Source organism: Hakea prostrata, chromosome 2 (genome assembly GCF_041222555.1).
Source record: "Hakea prostrata isolate BN-2017 chromosome 2, UWA_Hpros_2, whole genome shotgun sequence".
Taxonomy (NCBI): domain Eukaryota; kingdom Viridiplantae; phylum Streptophyta; class Magnoliopsida; order Proteales; family Proteaceae; genus Hakea; species Hakea prostrata.
The window spans coordinates 53,783,667-53,799,967 of record NC_142601.1 but is presented as its reverse complement, the minus strand read 5'-3'; the positions used below and the strand labels follow the sequence as shown (position 1 = coordinate 53,799,967).

General features: G+C 38.0%; 2 protein-coding genes across 2 annotated transcripts in view; one reads left to right on the top strand and one right to left on the bottom strand.

Moving 5' to 3' along the window:
• Window positions 1-1,397, bottom strand: part of LOC149024895 (actin-interacting protein 1-2-like) — a 54,475-nt gene extending 53,078 nt beyond the window's left edge. Inside the window, exon 1 of the mRNA XM_089145093.1 lies at window positions 903-1,397. Within this exon, the coding sequence (XP_089001219.1) occupies window positions 903-1,294 (392 nt within the window). The 5' untranslated portion in view covers window positions 1,295-1,397. The remainder of the gene's footprint in view (window positions 1-902) is intronic.
• Window positions 1,398-8,667: 7,270 nt separating this feature from the next.
• LOC149024894 (multicopper oxidase LPR1-like) lies at window positions 8,668-12,891 on the top strand. Its single transcript, XM_089145092.1, has 3 exons — window positions 8,668-9,146; window positions 10,369-11,823; window positions 11,920-12,891. The coding sequence occupies exons 1-3, from the start codon at window positions 8,937-8,939 to the stop codon at window positions 11,971-11,973; spliced, it is 1,719 nt and encodes a 572-aa protein (XP_089001218.1). The 5' UTR covers window positions 8,668-8,936; the 3' UTR covers window positions 11,974-12,891.
• The last annotated feature ends 3,410 nt before the right edge of the window (window positions 12,892-16,301 follow it).

Below are 16,301 nucleotides of genomic sequence, written 5' to 3'. Positions count from 1 at the left end.
ATTGATGGGGCCTATAAGGAAGAGATGGATGATGAAGTGGATTCTAGAATTTTAAATTTTGAATTTTAAATTTTGAATTTTAGAAAATTTTGACAATGATAGGGTGGTAGACACATTGCCCATAGAGGGGCCACATAAAGCAATTTGCATATGAGGGGTATTCTTAGACTTTGGTTTTTTGGCAGAACTTGGAGTCTACTACGAATTCAATTGAAGGGGCCCACATAAAGCAATTTACAGAGTAGAGGGATTCTCAGAATTCGGTGGGCAAAACTTAGATTCTACTACCCCATTGATAAAGTGTCTCATAATTTAGCGGTTGATTCAATGGTTGGGGATTAGGTGTTGTGCCAAGGCCAAGACGCTTGGATACGAATCATCAGATTAATTTGCGGGGAAAAAACTGGGAGACTTGTGGGCGAGGGAGAAGGAATTAGCCTCTCTCGGGTCTTGGAGAAAGGGAGATCTGAAATAGTATGTGAAGGGAGATTACTTTTAAAAATTTTGCAAAAATACTTTTGGTGGAGAAAGAAACAGTGGAATGAAACAATTGAATTTACATCATTGGCTTTTCTGATAAGGAAAGAGTTTTTCTACCTCAAAAGGCTATCAATGCTCTCCAAATGTAATTTTTCCTTTTTATTTTTTATTTTTTATTTTCCATTCTTAATGCGATCGATCTTTATTTTTAAAAAAATATATGTGTATATATATATTGGTCAATATCTTGGGTCACTACTACTTTATGATGTATAAAACCAAGATAGAACTGGGGATCAAAATTTTCCAATTTTATAATGTAACTATGGAAACATTTTGGAAGAAGGAACAAAAAGCCCTCCGTCATAATCACTTCTAATAGAACCAGATAAAATGGAAAAGAAAGGGAACAGGAAGCTCACACGAAAGCCCGGACGAAGGATTTGCCCTTCCCATCACCGGTAGCTACGATCCTCTGGCAATCAGGTGACCACTGTAAATCATCGATCCGACCAGAAAGAACCTTAAACTCAGCCTTGAGGACGAAATCATTATGCACGCCCCAGATTTTAACGGTCCCAGAAACATCGGCAGAAGCAATCCACTCGCCATTGGGGGAGTAGCGAGCGACAGTGGCTTGGTAAGCATGCTCGGCGTAGATAGAAACTTTAAGAGGCCTGTCGAGGTAGCGAATAACGACGGATCTGCCATTGCAGTAGAGGATAGAGTTCGACTTAGGATCTCCGGAGATTAAAATCCCTCGACCTCGCTCAGTCAAGGGAACGCAAACGTACGTTTCTGAAAGTTCCGCCATTTTCTAGTTTTTCGTCGTTATAATAACGAGATTCGCAGATCTTCCCCTTGGATTCTTTTTGTTTCTGCAATTGCCAGAGAGAGCAGAGGAATTCCAGAGAGAGCGAGAGTGCCAAGTGGAATCAGCGAATCGGGGATATCATTTTGAGCGGGTTTAGAGTGACGAACCGTTTGCCACGTGGATTATGCGCGCAACTAAATTGATTCGGAGTCTCGGATATGGTGCCTAAAACCGGACCCGCCCTAAAAGATCTCGAATATATGCAATGTTTTTATTTATTTATTTATTAAGAACTTCTTATATACCAGGATGGGAATGAGAATATTAATGCCGCAAAATGAATACTAACTCAAGACCTCCCCCTTGAAGGTTGAGCTTTAACCGCTTTACTAACCCACCATTGGACAACATCCATAATGTTTTTGATGATCTCAAGAATCACGGTCTTTTAACGAACGTGGATCATCGGATTCACATCATCTACAATATTCACCCACTACAATTTCTTGTTATTCATATCTAAGATTGCAACAGTTAATTATCCAAGGGTTATAATTAAAATCCGATTATAAATTGAATCTAATAAATCCTTCAAAAAAACAAGTTAGATAAAATTTTAAGATTTATTGATTCAATTTTTAGTTGAGTTTTAATTATGACTATTGGATGATTAACTGCCACGTGTCGTAATCCTAGATAGGAATTACAAGGAATTATAGAGGATGCATGTGAACTCGTGGATCATCTCCGTTGACGCTCCCCCAACGGCTTCATAACCACATATGCATAGTAGGGTTTAAAAGTGAAAAATAATAAAAAAGTGAAACCCATCAATGTGTGGCCCTTAGTCTATGGTGTAAAGTCGTCGTGAGGATGTAGTCAAAATACGCGTAAGCTAATCTGAATGAACCTCGACTCTATCGGAAGAAGAAAAAACACACAACAAGGAATAACAAGGCATATGTTTGGGATACATTAGGCATATATACGTCGATAGATAGTAAAAAATTAATATTTAACGCACGTTCATGTATTTATTATTTCAAATTCATTTGAAAATCTATAGATTATTACTTCTTTTTTTGTTGGTACTGAATTAGACAGAATATCCGATATCAATATAGTAATACCATTTATTAAACTGAATCCAATATATTAACATTCGTACCAAAAAGTCATCTAGAGAAGAATTGAACGAGTCTGGCCTGGTTTTTACAAAATAGAAGTCCTCAATTATTATATTTTTGTTGGTAATATAGAAGTCCTCAATTTAATCTCACGTTTTGTTGTTATTTTATTTAATAAAAAAAAATTAGTTTGTTAAGTTTGATTATGATAATTTAAAGTCATCTTGTCTTATCTTGAGGATGAAAGTTGCATAAAAAATTTAGGATCAAGATTGACTAGATTAAGATTGAAATGTCAAATCTAATCATGTCGGGACTTGCGTTTTTCAGTTCTATTATTTTTTGTCATTTACTTCCTATCAAGAGTGGAGATGCTGATCAGCTGTTCTAGTGAGAAATAAATCATAGGGGCTAAAATTATGAGAGATAGTAGGAATCGAAACTTTATAAGGGCCTGTTTGGTTACATGAGTTTGGAGATTTCAAATATCTAGAGATTTTCAATCTATGGAGTCATAATTTATAAAATTAAATGTTTGGTTGTGGAATGAAATTTGTGGATTCATCTTAAAAAAAACTATTTGATCGACGTGATTTTTGTGAATGTGCAAATGTATAGTTTTTTTGAAATCTTCGGATTTCACCCCTCACCCATAAATCTACAGATTCACGTTTTTTAGTGTAAAAAGGTGAATCTATAGATTTTTACAACCAAACGGGTATAATTCTTAGATTCATGAATCCAAAGATTTAAAATTTTTGGATTCAAGTAATCAAACAGGCCCTAAGAAAGTTCAGGGATTAAAAAGTAAAAAATTAAATGATTATAATTAGATATGATAAAATTGATGGCTGAAATTCTAAAAGAGATTTAAATTTTCATTAATAGAAAATGAAATTTTAAGAGAAAGTTTAAGGATTAAAAAAAATCAATGATTATGATTAGATCTGATAAAATTAATGCTGAATTCTAACGAGATTTAAATTACTATTAGTAGAATCAAAATTTGAGAAGAAATAAAGAACAACGAAATAAATTAAAAAAAAATTATGCTTTATGAAAAGAATACTAGAAAAATTGTGAGTGTGAGAGAGAGAAATAATTTGAAAAAGAGAGAGAGAGATGAAAATTTTGAGAAAGAGAGAGTAAATACCTGTTAACTGTGGAAAAGATTTAAGAAAACTCCAATATCTACTAACTAACTCCAATATCTACTAACTGTAAATACCTGATAACTGTGGAAAAGATTTAGGAAAACTCCAATATCTACTAACTACTCCAATATTTTGTGAGACATGTGAGGAAAAAAAGAAAGAAAAAATAAGGAATAGAAAAGGAGATTCACGAGAAAATAAATATAAATGAAAATATGACAGAATAAATAGGGAGAAATTCACGGTTCGTGAGTTAGTTTTTAATTAGAATTTAACCTTTTATCTCATAAAACTAAGAGTTTAATGATAACTATTAGATAATGATTAAAAATGACATATTTACCCATCATCTTTTTTTATTATTTTTTTTATTTTTTATAATTTTTGGAAGAGGACAAATAGTAGTATTTCACATGTAAAGTGAAAAAATTAAAGAAAACACATAAGGGTTTTCAAATTTTAAAAAATCTGGGGGCATGACCTCCGCCCCAACGTGCCTCCCCTACTGTCAGAAGGGTTGAGGGATTCAACTTTAGTGTTGCCCATTAAATGTACAGTACTGTGATGCCAATGATCAAAATCGAGACCGAGATTCGAGCACCACCCATTTGTCTCTCAGCATTCAACTCTGCCAGCCAAAAAGACCTTTGAAAGCCCCCATATGAGCCTTCACATTCAATCCATAAAATTGTGCCACATGGAGGAGAAGAAAAATGATGGATAGAAAGAAAAGATCTGAGCTGGCCCATTTACCCTTTAGACAAATCCAATTTTTCCTCCAGAAAATGAGATTTTAAAGCTCTTAATCATTCATTTCATTGAAGAAGAAGCCACAAAAGCAAAATGGAGATATTACTCTGATGATGAAAGACATCAAAGAGCTAGCTAATCAAGGATTTACTTTAGGATTCATGGGCCAAAGTTGGAACTACGAAAGTGCAGGTCGCTATCGTTCTTGTCATTCTTCTTATTTCAGTGGTTTTGTCATTTCCTTCTTGCCTTCTTATCAGATCTTTTGGAATTTTATTCCCCCAAGCTGACTAGTGGAAGAGATGGACTGACACAGAAAGTCTAAGCATATCTAGGTTATGGGAATCAAAACCAGAATCACAACCAAATGGCTTTCATGCAGACACGTTTCCACTATTTAATTTCCGCATGAGACACACAAAGAGCAAGAACTTGTTTTTGAAAAATGGTTCACCAAAACATAGAGAGATTAAATCAATCCAAAATCTCTCTATCCTCAAAGTCTCCACCTGCAACTCTGCACCCTCATTTCAAGAAATTTCAAATTGAAAGCGAAACCTTGTCTAGTGGAATCCACCCTTAAAAGGGGTTTCATGGAAATTAAGCTAGTTTAAGGCATGAGAGATTTGTCAAAACTAATATCAAAACCCTCATGAAATCAAAAATAATTTTGATCATCTAAAGGTCATTCAATCACACAATAATTCGTTGGCTTATTTTTAGTTAGTTTATATATTTTCTATTCCAACACATAAATCCACAAATCATCTGAAGAAATTAAAACCACAAAACTCCAGTTAGTTCTGTTTTCTTTGCTTTTCAGGGAGACCAGAAAGCTTACTTGAGTCTAAATCAGACAACGATGCTTCCTTTTGCATTCTCATCAGATCATGGTCGTCCAGACTCCACGCTACATACTCAAACAGCCATTCCTTGGGATACATGAAAAAATTATTTTCTGAGGCACAAGATAGTTTAAGCTGTAATAGCAATCTTTCTTTTTCTTAGACGGAAAGGAGCAACGATTTTTCCTTTTTTTTTGTAGGGTTTGGTTAGGAAAAAAATGCTGAGTTCAATGAGAATATTCACCGGATAGTCAAAAGTGTTCAGGTAACCTTACCAAAAAAAAAAAGTGTTCAGGTAGTACTCGATGAAAAGGGTTTTGATAGAATATGATTCTAAAAGATAAAAAAAGAAAGGACAAATATTTGCAGGTATATATTCCCATACTTTTTGTGGTTATCAATTAGGATTTTTTTTTCTTCAATATTGTAAAAATTTCTCCTTAAGGGTGCGGTGGGATAATAGAATTGTTTATGCTGTGTACAGCTAGGGGTGTAAATGGATAACTGAAATTTGCGTTTGATTATTAATAGTATGCGGATATGGTATACCCCTGTCTTACTGATTACTATCTTTCTGATAAAATTATCCGATTAAGTTACTTATTTGGATTTATTATTTTTAATTTAATAAATTTTATGACTATTTTTCTATATTTTCTATTAAAATAACTGCTAAAGTTATTAAATTCTTAAATTTCAAATCTAGCCCTCACAAAATAAAAAGGTAAAGATGTAAACAGGTAGTCGAAAACTTGTATTCAATCTATATTCATGGCCATTTAGAATAATTTACTTAAGAAAATAATTATCTGATTATCATATGAATCCAATAGAATCCTTTCGAAAACCGATAGGTTATTTCTATCACTCGTTTTGTGTAAATGAATTTATTTTGGGTAAAGTTGAACTGCAAAACGAGTGGACCACAAGTTTTAATCTTGATTTGTAGGCTGCCCGGTGGCGCAACACCCAAACAAGTTTGGTAAGACTATCTATTTTGAGTTGTGGAAAAGTTCAAGATTAGCTTCTATATTTTTTCATTTATTATTAAAGATCATCATTTATTTTTTCATTTCCTTTTTATTTTCACTCATTTATTATCAATTAAAGATAACATCAAGGGGAGGAGAGATGTTTGGTATTTTATTGAAGAATCGATTAAGGAACAATGATGTATAGTTTCGTTTTTAAAAATTAAAAGTAAAGATTCTCTAAAAATGCAATAAAAGCTTTTTTAAAAAAAATGTGGTGGCAATGGTTTCTCATAAAACATAAATTACGTTTGGTTGCATAGGTAATAAAGAGAAAGGAAGTCAAATTTAAATTTATTGTAAAAGATAAGTCTTTGAATTCAAATCCACCGTATTTAGCTCTATTCTCGATTGATCTTATCTCCAACCGATCAAGAAGAATTTGAGTTATAGTTAAAGTATTAAAAAATTATAGAGTTTGATCAAATTACAATTTATTTACTATCAAATTCTACTACTTGTTGATACTTTAATTATAACTCAAATTATTCTTGATCGGTTGGAAATAAGATCAAGATAATAGAGCTAGTTACGGTGGATTTGAATTTGAATTCAGAGACTTATCCTCTATATTTCTAAAATTAATTTTTTATAATCATTGCTAGCTATTCTTGTGTAAGCTAGCCACCTAAATTTATACAATGTATTACATGGAAAAAATTTAAAATCATATTCAACAATGATATCATTTACCTCTATTTTTTACTATTTGTATAAATTACAGAGAATTTTATTTTTGTGAAAGTTAAAGAGAATTGAATGCAAAATAAGATGAAATATAACAATTAAAGAGTCTTTCCACGTGTATGGAGGAGGCTAATTGTGTGGGGCGCTGGGCGAGCGTGTGTGCTGGCTGTAGGTGGGGGTGTGGGTGCAATGTGGGGGTGTTGGGCGTGCGTGTGTGCCGGGTATGGGTGGGGGTGGGGGTTGCGTGCCCAAGTCAGCATGTGGGGCACTCTATGTGTGTGTGTGTGCACTACACGGTGTTCACTTATGCAACTTGTCGAGCACCTTGTGTGGCGTGTTACCAATACAGTGTTTGAGTTTGAGTGAGTGTGTGTTTGTGTGTAAATGGCTCAATAAGGGTAATTGTAAGCAAACAAGTGGGCAATGTGTGTTTTAGTGTACATTAAACCCTAAATCTAACCCGATACGATTCGGTCAAACATGGATGTTGCAAAGGAAGTATCCAGTGGCCTACAACGCACCTACCTGTGACCACGATGAGGGTTGTAGACATCCTACCACTACCAATGAGAGTTGTGGAGGAAGAGGGAGAGTGACATGAGACTTCAAGACTTGGAGTGGTTGCCTAAGTATCAAAAGCCATAACTTTGGTTAGGATTAGGCCATTGGCATAAGAAATAAAATAAGATATATAGTGAGGGGTATTTTGGTCATTAGATTGATTTTTTTTTGGGGAGGGGGGAGGTAAAAGAAAGTTGAAAAAACTTAATACTAAGAAACGTGTTTGTTGCCATGGGATTTTGATGTAATATACTTATTAAGAAGATCCACACATAAAAAACTTCTTTTATCTTTTGATAAGAAAATTAATCATTGAGAACAAGAGCTCTTAAGAATAATGACCAAGGAGTGGACAATAGCCATTCAATCAAGAGCTTAACTAACAAGACCATTGTGGACAAAGAATCTACAACACATTTTGCATACCTCTAAACATACAAAATTAACAAAATTCAAAAGATTTTTACGGGTTCAAAATCTCATAATTAAATAAAGAGTGATTTTGTAGGCACTCAAATATTTAACTAAATAGAAAAAATTTAAGCAGCCATCTTTTATTCTATAAGAGAGAAGCAATGAAGCACTGGGTAGATCTGGAGTTAGGCTGTTTCACTAGCCTATATAATTGGTTTTTTTGGTGGCCTCTTCTCTTTTTTTTTTTTTGGGTTTGTCAAACCCGGTTTATAAAGATACCAGAAACTTGCTTAAGAAAATCAAGCTGCTTACCATTTGGACCAACTCCCATTGGTTCCTCTCTTCCCTTTTGCAATGCCAAAAATAAGGGTGTGTATATTATTTTTTTCTATTTTTCTTTTACTTTTTATTTATTTATTATTTTTTACTTTCAAATTTCAATACAGATCACCTCCAGTGTAAAAAACGCGGAGGCCGTTGGACAGAGAAGATGAGGTTGGAAAGGAGTCTTTATTTGCTATTGGGCAGAAGATATTTAATTATTTTTTGTAAAACAACAGTTGGATACTTGGAACTTATTAGAATTCAACAAGTTTGATCACATAAACTAAAAAGATCACAGCCATTGGATCCTAAAGGATCTAGTGTCGCCTTCCAAGAACTTCCTCGATATTGCGACAGCAAACAGAAAGAAAAATCAATTGAGGGAATAGGGGTTAGCAGGTTAGGGGTGGTTTAGGTATTTAAAAAGTTCAGGAGAGAAAGAAGACTAGAGTAAAGAGGAAAAAAAGTATGCGAGAGTTAGAATAATTGATTAAGCCAAAAGGAAAGACTTATTACTCCCTCCAACCAAAAACAAAAAGAAAAAACCCAAAGGAAAGAATACCAGAAGTAATTAGCGACTCCTTCTCCACTTCTCAAGATGAATACCTACCAAATCGTTTCTTTTCGTGGTTTTTAATTGTGTAGATCTCTGCACGTTATATTTTCTCAGGTTCTCCTTCCTATTAATTCAATCTGTCTTACATTCCAAGCCTCAAGTTGGTTTTTCAGCCTGAGCAGAGAAGCCAGCCATGAAGGTTTCTCTGCTCTTATTCTTCTTATCTTTAGCTTTCTGGGGAACTGCAAACAGTGCATCGTCTGATGACAAATTGATAAGCCCATCTAGGTTGAAAATGTTTGTGGATGAACTTCCAGACATGCCCAGAGTCCAAGGCTTCAGCGTTAGGGATGGTGTTCCCGTCTCCAAAACCATCAAGATCGGCATGTACCTTAAAAGATGGGTAAGCTCTCTGTGCTACTTCTCCTTCTACTCTTATCTGTTCAATCTTCATCTGGTAATGGTTTCAAGTTTCAAAAGAAGCTTTATCACGAGCACTCTGGTTCTGGGTCTGGGGCTAAAAACAAATGTGGAGCCCCAGGAGCATGAGCCAGTGGTTGTCTGTCTGTTGCTTTGTTCTTTGTTCTATATGCCATGGAATCAAAAGTTTAGAAAAATGGAGTCACATGTGCACCCTGGCTTTGTTTCAGTATCATTACTTGGCTTTCTGTTTAGCTTTTTCAGTGGAAAGCTCTAGAAAAATGACTCACCACCACACCACCATGGATTGTTTCATATTTCTTATCGCTTCTTCTCTCGGAGTTTCTGCAAAGGCAATCATTGATAGCTGAAGTAGGCTTTGAAATACTAGAATTGTTCAGTCCCCAAAATTCACATAGGAAAGGATTTTTGGGGGGAGAAAGCGACGAAAGCCAAGAAGAAGGCTTCACCTTTAGTGATTAGTAATCCACTCCACCCAATTTTTCTTTAATTTTTTTTTTTTGTGGGTAAGAATTCAGTCCACCTGATTAGTTTATTAATTTTTGAAAATCTGGTTTTGGTAAGAAACCTTCACATCATTATGGCTTAATCTTAAAATCAAAGATCTTTTAATCCCCCTCCAAAAAAGAAAAAAAATCCAAGATCTAAATTTTGCTTTGATCAATCGGATTTTAAGATTTTTACTTAAAGAAAAACTGATTTTAGCGAAGGGCTGCTTTCAATTTTTTTCACTTCACCTGAATAGGTTTTTTTAGATTTTTTGGTAAGAATTTACTTGACATCATTTATGGGCATGGCTTTACCAAAAAAAAATTTATGGGCATGGCTTTGATTTTTCGAATCAAAGATTTTGCATTCGGGTATAATCAATCGATTTCGATTGAACGGTAGAACACCACATTGGCTACTGGTTATTGTTTTATCTTCTTTTCATCACTGACAAGTGAGTCAGTGACAAAGAAATGACTTTGCATTACTTGCTAGTCATGGTAAATAGTCTTATCGACTCGAGCAAAACTGGTATCAAGCAAGAGTTCATGCAGCATTATTGTCAAAGGATTGTTGAGTTGGAAATGACCCAAGCTTCTTGGTAAAGAGTTCACAGGCAGCATTTGTTCTCTCGTCCTTGAATTGAATATTCAAGAAAGCAACACTAAATGTTTATTCTTTCTTTTTGATTGCAGAAATTTCACAGGGGCTTGCCTTCAACGAAGGTATATGCCTATGGTGCGACCAAGCGTAGAGCGACGGTGCCTGGCCCGACAATCGAGGCCCTTCAAGGGATCAAAACTCATGTGAGGTGGCAGAATCACCTCCCTCCAAAACACATCTTACCATGGGACCCCACTATCCCAACTGCCAAACCCAATCACGGAGGTGTCCCTACGGTGGTCCACCTTCATGGTAGCATCGGTGAGCCTCAGAGCGATGGCAATTCAAAAGCATGGTTCACCGCTGGATTTAAAGATAGGGGCCCCACCTGGTCCAAGAAGACGTATTCATACGAAAATTTTCAACAGCCAGGGAATCTCTGGTACCACGATCACGCGATGGGATTGACCAGAGTCAACCTCCTGGCTGGTTTGATTGGGGCCTACATCATCCGTCACCAAGAAACCGAAGCTCCACTAGGCCTCCCTCATGGAGATGAATTCGATCGACCGTTGGTTGTTTTTGATCGTAGCTTCCGCAAAGATGGCTCTCTCTACATGAACTCCACCGGAAACAACCCCTCCATACACCCACAATGGCAACCGGAGTATTTCGGCGATGTGATCATCGTGAACGGCAAAGCTTGGCCTCGTATGACGGTACGGCGTAGGAAGTACAGATTCCGTATAATCAATGCCAGCAATGCCCGATTCTTTAGATTCTTCCTCACCAACGGCATGAGATTTATCCACGTCGGATCTGATTCTGCGTATATATCTCGACCAGTCATGCTGAAGAAGCTTCTCTTGGCACCATCGGAAATCGCTGATGTTGTTATTGACTTTTCAACTTCGAAATCCGATTCGGCGATCTTAGCCAATAATGCAGCATATCCATTCCCATCGGGTGATCCGACGGATGAGATTAATGGGAAAGTAATGAAATTTCTGATCCAACGGGAGCAAGAGGTTGACTCTTACCGTGTGCCAGCGAAGTTGGTCAAATATCCTGGTCCTGATGTATCCAGTGCTAGAACCACACGATACATCGCGATGTATGAGTACACAAGCAACATCGATGAGCCAACGCATCTGTTTATTAACGGCAAATCATATCAGGAGCCCGCAACTGAGATGCCAAGATCTGGGTCCACTGAGATTTGGAACGTGATCAATCTGACGGAAGATAATCATCCGTTGCATATACATCTGGGGTTGTTCGTGACATTGGATCAGACAGAGCTGGTGAATATTGATGAGTTTAAAGATTGCATGACGAAGAAGAATGATGCGGTCAAGTGCCAACTAAGCAAATATGCACGTGGCAAGAAGATAAAGGTGCCAAGTCATGAGAAGGGATGGAAGAATGTGTTTAAGATGACACCAGGTCATCTGACAAGGATTCTAATCAGATTCTCATATATACATTCAAATGCATCTTATACATTCGATGCGACAGCAGAGCCAGGCTACGTGTACCATTGCCATGTAAGTTCTGTCCAAGTTTACTTTTTTCTTCTCCCTATATATACATGTCTCATGAAGAGAAGTGGGTTAGATAATCTATTTGTCTCCTCATTGCAGATTCTGGATCATGAAGACAATGAAATGATGCGGCCTTTCAAGATGATCAGTTGAGAGGTTAGGTAAGGTAAACCGCATGAATGGCTAAAGCCCCATAGAAAGACCTGCAGGTTTTGTTGGGGTTTTTCATATCCATATCAAAAGGCTGGGTTAGCTATACTGGAAGTGATCAAAGCAAATCTAGAGACCCCAAGGGTTTGGTTTTTCTTGTTTAGTCATATTCAGGGCTTGTAATGGGAATGACAGGAAGGAATACAAATTGAAAATCAAAAGAGTGCATGGTATGGAATTTGTGGCCTTTGATAAAATGTGGTATTTGCAAGAATATAAACTCATACATTTAAGATGAGGGAACATCAATCGTGCATGCATGCAGAGAGGAGATGAGGTTAGCGGGCAGGAAGCAGCGGGCAGGAAGCAAACATTAAGCAGGTCCATTTCTGCTTGATAACTAGTCTTATTTCTGCATTACATATTAGTGTTCACAACACCATATCATTACCTTTACCGGAAAAAGAAAAAGAAAAACACCATATCATTACACAATGCCAACAGGAACAAACTTTGGCTGTGTAATTAGTGTGCATTCTCAGAACAGATTCTGGATCTAGAACGTTTTCTGAAATCCAATTCTTTTATGTCGTATTGCTTCAATATATATTTGGGATCAGAATCTATACTGAGAATACATATTAACATAGCTTTAATTTGTCACACTAGCTAGCTCAGCTTCCAAAATATTAGATCCCTTACGAGGTTCTCAACTTTGGTTTTCATACTTACACTCGATTCAGCATATCAAACTTAACCTAACCTAATTTCGTCATATTAAAGTATGGCAAACCCCAAGTGGCTGGCGTTGTTTTCTTCTAACTTAGAGACGTTAATCTTTGCCAACTGAACGCAACCCTTTTGGTGATATCTCTCTGCCTTGTAATTAACGTGTGGGCTACGAAGATAATCCTGGCATTGAACTAGGCTAATCTCTGAACTGCTTCATTGGGGATCAAATCCTGCACTTTCGTAATCACTGTCCTTTGCAACAGTGACTGCAGTAACTGATGAAAGTAGCCTTATGTGCCATAGAGGCAAGTTTTTACAGAAAATTTATCCAGTCCATTTTGACAAGGAAATAGACCATCATTTCTTTGTGGAGATGTAATATGTGTCATAATATCACATTAAATGGTTGATTTTTTTTGCAAGTCATATAAAAAAATTGTGATTAAATTAAAAAAAAAATTAATGTGACTTATAAATGGATCTCAATCTTTAAATGTGATGTTAATGTGATGTTAAGACACTTATCACACATCTACAGTAATAAATGAACTAGATATGAGCCCAGTGTGCTGAACAAACTGCATATCTGAGAGAATGTGTTGCGAATATGGATCTGAGTAGTGGAGACTCGGGCAGCAGCAACTCAAGTGGGAAGACACCACAGCCACGTCGCTCGTCACGCGTAATCAAACGCCCGGTATTCTTGATATTTACCGGACTTAGGCGCATGTTAGTTTCTTCCAGATGGTTAGGTAGCTGGACGGCTGTGATTTGGGCTGAATAATTAATGGTAGAGATGCACCTAATATTCCTTGTAACACAAGAAACCCTATATAATTGTAAAGGGAAGGGTAAGAGGCAATGAATTAAGAACTTCGTCTTCCTCAAAACTTCGTCTGCTCTGTTCCTTTTCTTGACTCTTCCCCTCATTTCTCTCTTCGTTTGCGATCGTATCATTTGGTCCGACCTGCCGGATACTATGGGAGGGTACTCGGCTCGACATACGCGACACTCTTCGCCACCGCGCTACCGCACCCAGCGACAATTACTTCACTGCAAGATGCTATAGCGGCGGGGGCACTTTAGCGGAGTTTGGTCAAATTACGACCATGGATTCACGGGGAAGTGCATCGCCGTCACATGAAACTCGTGGAATATTGGGATGCCGGTGCCGGTGCATCGGCTACGTCAAATGCGGTGGAGCAATTCAAACTCGTGCCATTCGTTTGGACTTTCCTAGGTTTGACGGCCACGATCCTTCCGGTTGGATCTTTCGAGCTGAACAATTCTTCGAGTATCATCTCACTCCGGATGACGGCGATTGATACTATCCTCGTTTCACATGGAAGGTAAGGCGTTGCGGTGGTTTCAATGGATGAACGATCCAAATTAATTCCGAATTGGGCAACCTTCGCTCATGCTTTAGAGGTACGATTTGGACCAACGAGATTCGAAGACCCTCGGGCGTCTCTCGCAAAATTGACCCGCAAACCACCGTGGCGGATCCAGCTCGGTGAGGCTCGGCCAATCGGGTGGAAGGGCTTCCAACTTCTTTTCTGGTAAGTAACTTTGTTTCAGGGCTAAAACCAGAACTCCGAAATGAAGTAAAGGCATTCCGGCCAGCGAGAATGATCGGGGTGGCGTTAGCTAGGCCGCACGAGCATAAATGATGGAGCAGCGACCCTTCGTCGTCTTGTTCCTCTTAATGCCCGACCACTTGCGTTTAGTGCGGCTCGGTGGAGGAACTAAGCCAACCCTACTTCCCTCGCTAATCAAACTTTACCGGAAAGAGACTCACGGAACGGAGCGCAACAACGAAGAGAGCGAGGGCTATGTTTTAATTGCGACGAACGATTCGTGCCAGGACACCGATGTAAGAATTGTCAATTGTTGTTGCTAGAATTTGAAGATGAAGATGAAGCCGCAGGAGAGAACTTAGCCTCTGTAATGGATGAAGAAATGCCATCAATGACTGAAACTTCGCCCACTGGTCTCTCGTATCATTCTCTTACCGGAGTTACTTCCCCGACAACGATCCGATTAACAGGCGTTGTTGCTGGACGGTGTCGGTGTTCCCAAATTCTGTTAGATGGAGGCGGTACACATAACTTCCTCTGAGTCACGTGGTGAAGCATTTGAATCTAATGGTGGAGCCAGCTGAACGTGAAGGTATGGTGGGAGATGGCAATAAACTTAACTGTGAAGGGCTGGTCGTAATTTGCCTATTACTATTCGGGATTATTCTACAAATATTGATGTTTTCATCCTTCCTTTGTGTGGAGCCGATTTGGTATTGGGTGTGCAATGGTTGGAGTCTTTGGGCCCAATAGTGTTTGATTACAAAAAGAAAACAGTCCAATTTGAAAATGGGCCTAGCACAATTATGTTATTGGGTGATGGGCCACGAGAACCAGAATTACTAGTGTATCAGGGTTTTAAAAGGTTACTTGCAAATGGGACTGGGCTCACCTTATACAAACTTGAATTAATTCAAGCGGCCAGCCGAACTCAAGCCCGTACCCCCGATATAGCCCAATTGTTAGCTGAATATGACTCAATTTTTCAAGAGCCGTGGGCCTTCCACCTCCACGAGCCCAAGACCATACCATTCATCTATTACCCGAAATGGGCCCGTAAATGTAAGGCCTACGAGATACCCATATTTTCGAAAATGAAATAGAGAGGCAAGTTGCGGACATGCTTAACTCGGAGTTATACGCCCAGCCGAGCCCATTTTCTTCCCCGTCTTGTTGGTGAAAAAGAGATGGGACATGGCGTTTTGTGTGGATTATAGAGCTCTAAATGCGATCCTTTGTTGGACAGGGTTTCCTATTCCAACTATTGATGAATTATTTGATGAATTGCATGAAGCCCGATACTTCTCTAAGTTGGACCTAAGGTCAGGTTACCACCAAGTACGGGTGAATGAGAAGGATATACCAAAGACCGCTTTTCGAACTCATGAAGGGCATTATGAATTTATGGTCATGCCCTTTGGTTTGACCAATGCGCCATCAACTTTTCAATCTATGATGAATACAATATTCAAGCCATTCTTGCGAAGGTTTGTGCTAGTGTTTTTTGATGATTTATTGATTTATAGCTCAACATGGTTAACTCACTTACAACACTTGAGGAAAGTACTTGAAGTGATGCGGGATCATAGTTGTTTGCTAAAATCTCTAAGTGTGCATTTGGACAAGAAAGTGTGGATTACCTTGGGCATGTTGTTTCTTCACAAGGTTTGGCAGTGGATAAAGCAAAAGTGGAAGCTGTAATGTCATGGCCCAAGCTCATTACTTTGAAAGGGCTACGTGGGTTCCTTGGGCTGACGGTTATTATAGGCGATTTATCCCAAATTATGCTAAGGTGGCGGCTCCACTTACTAATTTGCTGAAAAAGGGGCTTTTAGTTGGACATCGAAGCTCAAGTGGCCTTTGGCAACCTCAAGCACCTACTCACTCATACCCCGGTGTTAGCTCTTCCCAATTTCAATGAGCCATTTACTATAGAGCCGATGCATCGGGATTGGGGGTGGGGGGCGTCTTAATGCAAGCGGGTCATCCAATTGCCTATTTCGAGAGGAGCTTTCACCTAAA

What these genes read in the sequence shown, in the direction of transcription:
- LOC149024894 (XM_089145092.1), top strand. Translation starts at nt 8,937, where the DNA reads ATGAAGGTTTCTCTGCTCTTATTCTTCTTATCTTTAGCTTTCTGGGGA. An exon ending in GCATGTACCTTAAAAGATGG is followed by an intron (nt 9,147 to 10,368) that starts GTAAGCTCTCTG and finishes TTTTGATTGCAG; the next exon opens with AAATTTCACAGGGGCTTGCC. An exon ending in GCTACGTGTACCATTGCCAT is followed by an intron (nt 11,824 to 11,919) that starts GTAAGTTCTGTC and finishes TCCTCATTGCAG; the next exon opens with ATTCTGGATCATGAAGACAA.